This window comes from Bufo bufo, chromosome 1, assembly GCF_905171765.1.
Source record: "Bufo bufo chromosome 1, aBufBuf1.1, whole genome shotgun sequence".
Classification (NCBI taxonomy): domain Eukaryota; kingdom Metazoa; phylum Chordata; class Amphibia; order Anura; family Bufonidae; genus Bufo; species Bufo bufo.
In genome coordinates, this window is record NC_053389.1 from 826937075 (window position 1) to 826940231 (window position 3157).

At 37.4% G+C, this 3157-nt stretch overlaps 1 protein-coding gene across 1 annotated transcript; it reads right to left on the bottom strand.

Annotated features, from left to right (window-relative positions):
* Positions 1–728: 728 nt before the first annotated feature.
* On the bottom strand, positions 729–1730 carry LOC120989784 (olfactory receptor 490-like). Its single transcript, XM_040418110.1, has one exon. The coding sequence runs from the start codon at positions 1728–1730 to the stop codon at positions 729–731; it is 1002 nt and encodes a 333-aa protein (XP_040274044.1).
* Positions 1731–3157: the final 1427 nt, after the last annotated feature.

Consider the following 3157-nt stretch of genomic DNA (forward strand, 5'->3'; position numbering starts at 1 on the left):
TTGTGCTGAGTAGACAAGTATACCGGCCGCACCCAGCCATTGTTATACTCCAGCGCATCTCTCTTTGCATTTTCTTTTCTATTTCCCAATGTTTTGGGGTCTTCCCAAATTTATAAAAAAATAAAGGAAAAAAAAACACAAAAAAAAAAACAACAAAAACAGTGTTGCTACTGTACCTCTTGCTTCTCCACCACCGCTTCCACCTACACCACCACGTCCACCGCCTCCTCAACCTCCTACTCCACTTTGATCTCCGCCTCCTAGTTTAAGATTCTTATTATTATTTTTCTATTTTATGTTATTTTAAGTCTTTTCCCTATCCACATTTGTTTGCAGGGCAACTGTCCTGCTCTTAGCCCCATTTTGTTTCTTTTTGCAGCCCTCTAGCCCTTACTACATCTATTTTACAGCCATTTTAGTGCACCACAGTTCCGGTTCCTATTGACTTCAATGGGGTTCGGGTTCGAGTTTGGGTCAAGTTCTGGTCCCGAACCCGAACTTTGACCTGAAGTTTGGCTGAACCCGGCGAAGACGTACATCCATGGGTCCGCTCATCCCTAGTCTTTGTTTCAGGTTTCAAAACTGTCCATTAAATTATCAGTAAAATCTTTCCTGCATTGGATATAGTCAAGAACTCAAGCTGGGTCGATTACTAATGGATCAGGACAAACAAGCCCATCAACAAAAATATCTTGATGCGCAGGTACAGAGTTATGGGGGAAAGCTCCTTAGGAATCCTGTGGCACTTGTGCTTTGGAGTGTCTCAATACTATAGCAGAGTGGTGACCAGGAAGAAGACAGCGCACCCAACTATTAACTTGTACATGTAAAGCCCTTTTAATATCATTATTCTTTAAACTGTAAATTATAGGATTGATTAATGGGGTAAATACAGTGTACAGAAGAGATAGGCTCTTATTGATACTTAAAGTTTCCCCTTTTTTTGGGAAAACATAAACACTGAACATAGTCCAGTAGAAGATGGAGACCACAATGAGGTGGGAGCTACAGGTGGAGAAGGCTTTCTGTCTACCAGTACTAGATCGGATCCTTAAGGTGGTGATGATAATTCTAGTATATGAAAATATAATTATTATTATGGGAATGAAAACTAATGGAATGCTTAGTAAAGAAACTTCCATCTGAACACTGTAGGTATCAGAACAGGAAATTTCTAAGAGGGGAACAAGATCACAGAAGAAATGGTCAATGAAATTTGGTCCACAAAAGTTTTGCACCGATGTTGTTATGATGGTGATCAACATAATGAAAAATCCAACCATCCAGGAGGCGATGGCTAATTTCACACAATAAGTACTTGTCATTAAAGAAGTGTAACGGAGGGGGTTACAGATGGCCACATATCTGTCATAGGACATCACTGTGAGGATGAGACATTCAGATGCTTCTGAAGCGCTGAAAAAATAAAGCTGAGCGATACAGCCAATAAAAGTGATGGTCGCCCCATTATTCAGTAGGATGTGAAGTGTATTGGGGGAAATATCTGTGGTCAATAGGATGTCATTTATAAAGAGTTGTGAGATGAAGAAGTACATTGGATTGTGGAGGTTCCTGTTGGAGGACACCAGGGTGATGATCAGGAGATTCATAGAAATTGTAACACAGTAAACCACAAGAAGCAGCAAGAACATTATTATTCTTATATTCTGACTGGCTTGAAAGCCTAAGAGGGTGAACTCTGCGACAGCCGACATATTGTTATTCTGCATTTAGAACAAGAAAAGAAGATCCATGAGATACAGGTCAAATCATAAACAGTTACAAAATTATGGAATTAGCAGACTGCCTGTCAGAATGACTATGGAGTGCAATACAGAAGTATTACAGAGACTTGTACAAGTGATTAACAGAAATGTAAGACTGTTCATAATTGGTTTCATCGTATCCATAAAAAAGTATCTATTAAATTATATAAATTATAAATTATTATCACAGTTTAACTTGATGACATATTCAACATGTTAACAATAAAATATATATATTAATTTTCAGCCTTTGGTAGTCTTGAATATAAAATGCTAAAAAGGTCCTGTGTTAAAAATAGACCTTACCCTACAAGAAATCAGCATATGGCACGCAAAGCAGAATTTTAAAGGTTTAGTTTTTTTTATTAGTAAAACATAAAAAAACACATTTTATGTCTTTATAATTGTACTGACCCAAAATTTGCACTGTAAAACACAAAACCTTAAAAACAATGGGGAAATTGTGTAATTCACACTGTTACATTTCCAAATCCAAAACAACCCTAATACTCTACTAAATTATGCTATTAATTATACCAATTGAAGAACACTGTAAAAAAATAAAATAAAATAAAAAAAAACATGACAAATTTGCTCTCTTGGTTTATCCCACTGACTAAAGAAAACTATAGCTCATCCTGAAAAAAAAAAGGTTAGGGTTAGGGTTAGGTGAGGCTGTATATTTGCTTTGCCGACTTCCTGCACCACATCAGGTAATGGGTGAGGGTTAGGGGTGTCCGTTGTAGGGTGGATGCTGATCAAAAGTTGATGACCTCTTCTGATAGACCGTCAATATTGAAATCCTGGAATACCACTTTAAGTCCCAAACAGGATCGGTCCTTGGGGAGTGAAGGCCAGGTTCAAAGCAAGTTATGGGCCAGTGTCCAATATATACATCAGGTAAGGTTCCTGAGCTAGGTCTATGTCTAAAGTGCATATAGCGTATCATAAGCCACAAATTTGTGGACTTTTGACTGACCTTCGATAAATATGCATTTACTGGTATAATAATTTATTGGATCCATGAGAGTTATCGTAATTAATCGTTTATCTATATTACATATAAGACTTACATCCAGCATGTTTTACTGAAGAAAGAGAATTCTCTCCCACTGGTTTGTTACATCATTCTGAAAATCTTACTCCTGCTCTGAAGATCTTATAGTCACCATCACAATAGAACAAACTTCCAGCATCAGCCATTTAATGGGTGAACCCAGAGTATTTGGCATCAAGCACACGAATGTATCATATACTGCTACAGAGGATCATAACTGCCCATACTTATATACACATACAAATGAGGCTCATCATAACCAACTCCATGGAGGTTTCTGGCACCTTGTCTCATGTGGAAATTAGAAGTCTAATGGGAAATAAAAAAAAATAAA

Coding starts and splice junctions, on each gene's coding strand:
- LOC120989784 (XM_040418110.1), bottom strand. CDS start 1,730: ATGCAGAATAACAATATGTCGGCTGTCGCAGAGTTCACCCTCTTAGGC.